The sequence below is a fragment of the Echinops telfairi genome, unplaced genomic scaffold, assembly GCF_000313985.2.
Source record: "Echinops telfairi isolate 266 unplaced genomic scaffold, ASM31398v2 ScPeMD7_45;HRSCAF=164, whole genome shotgun sequence".
In the NCBI taxonomy this organism is placed as follows: Eukaryota; Metazoa; Chordata; class Mammalia; order Afrosoricida; family Tenrecidae; genus Echinops; species Echinops telfairi.
Window position 1 is genome coordinate 194,859 of NW_022103943.1, and position 1,965 is coordinate 196,823.

Consider the following 1,965-nt stretch of genomic DNA (forward strand, 5'->3'; position numbering starts at 1 on the left):
GGGGCCATCGGTCCCTTTATTTTCTTCTCATATTTTTTTTTGTCCAACCTCTCTTATCTAGGTCGGTGTGCAGATATAACAATGTGTGAATAAAATTGGGATTGGCTTTGACAGCACAGCGCCAAAGCGGCTCATAAGAACCTGGCGACGACGGCTGCAGCACTGACAAGCCAACAAACAAATAAGCCACTGACATACAAAATTTAAAAGAAGAGGAAAAATGAAAAAAAAAAACACACCAAAAGGCTCATCCAGAAAACGTTCCTAAAGGCCAACAAACAGACCTTGATCTACTAACAGGCTTTTTTCCCCTCCTCTTTTCATTTTCTTTTTTTTTCAGCCTGTCCATTTGAAAAACTTTTAAATGCAAACATCATTATCTTGGGAAACCATCTCTCCACACCCCAGAAAAGAAAGAAACCTATCATCAAGAATATGTGCCCATGGTATGCTCCACTACCACTTAATGACAGCATGTTCCAGAAAAGTACTGGCTCAGTTTTTTCAAGATGTCCTTGGAAATGTTAACTCAATTAAAATCAAATGTATTCTGATGCACAGAAACCCTTTAGGGCAGGCTAGAACTGCTCCGGTGAGTTAAAGTGACTGCAACTCTTTATAAGAGTAGAAAGCCTCATCTGTCTCCACTAGTGGTTTCAAACTGCTGATCTTGTGATTAGCTGTACAACACATAAACCACAGTAGCTTAGAATAATACTAAGGCTCATGCTACTATTAGTACTAATAATAGCACCTGACACTTATTGAGCCATACTATGTGTCAGTAACCCTTCTAAGCTCCTTGCATATATTAACTTATTTAAACTTCACCATTACAGATGCCAAAAGTAATCCAACTAAAAGGTAGAGTAAAAAGTAGAACTTGGACATCTTGGTTTTAGATACTGTGCTCTTAATCACTAACTTTAATTGCTGATGTCAGGGTCTCAAATCATATTCAGTTTTATACACCATGAACAGAGAGGAGGGTATTACCTGAGCTCTTATCCAGAAAGTACGCCAGGAGGCACCGCATGACAGCCTGGTGACAGATTACCAACACATTCTCCTGTCGCTCTAGTTCCATTATAACTGGCTCCAGTCGCTGAACTAGATCTTCATAGGACTAAAGGTGAAAGAAATACTGAGTGAAAAAGGTAGATGAGGCACATTTACCAGAGAGGAAGAACTCGAGACTGATCAGGAGCACTTGTTTCTGGTATCAGATTAGGCGGGTCCTCAGTTTCTTACATGTTAAACAAATGGAATACATATTAATTACCATATATATAACATAGGAATGAATATATTAGACTTTAATAAACAGTATCAATAATAAAATTTCCTCTTATAAAATACCTAGAAAACCTGAATGGAAAGCAAACATATAACTGCACTGCTGATATTTCAAGAAAATAAGAGAAATTCAAAGAACTCTTAAATAGAAAACCTTAAAGCCCAGAGTGGTAAGTTGATAGAAGCCACCGTTGCTGTGGAGGCATTTGCCTATCGCAGTAAACCAAGGGGGTTGGGATTTTAAAAACCTCATAGAGCTATGACTGGGAAGATGCGACCTGAGCAACGCATGAGGCTATCAGTATTTCTGGAACGGAACACATCGTTGAGGAGCCTGCACCGCTAACGGGCCAGCGGCTCTAGCGATAAACACCCTCCCGCCGGCTAGGGAACCTGTGAATCAGCTCTCCGGCACCCGAGGGAGCTGTCTGCGTGCTCCGCCGGTGCCTACCTCTCCAGTACCCCGTGGATCCCCAGCGCCAGCTCCAAGCCTGCCCCAGCCCTCTGCAGTTGGCACAGGAGGTAGGCATTGCGGCCTACGCCTCCCCACACCCGTTGCAGCCCCAGTCTCTCCCAGGCAGTGCAGAAGGCTAGCCCCGTGGGGCATCGCCCACCGGCTTAGCGCTGTCCACAGCCTCCCTCAGTGTGGCCTCTGTCCACAGACCCCAC

At 43.7% G+C, this 1,965-nt stretch overlaps 1 protein-coding gene across 3 annotated transcripts in view; it reads right to left on the reverse strand.

The window, feature by feature from the left end:
- PFKFB1 (6-phosphofructo-2-kinase/fructose-2,6-biphosphatase 1) overlaps positions 1 to 1,965 on the reverse strand; it is a 166,275-nt gene that overhangs the window by 4,532 nt on the left and 159,778 nt on the right. For all 3 annotated transcript variants that reach the window (XM_045290634.1, XM_045290635.1, XM_004717674.3), the window contains one exon: positions 997 to 1,126. In XM_045290634.1, the coding sequence (XP_045146569.1) occupies positions 997 to 1,126 (130 nt within the window). The remainder of the gene's footprint in view (positions 1 to 996; positions 1,127 to 1,965) is intronic.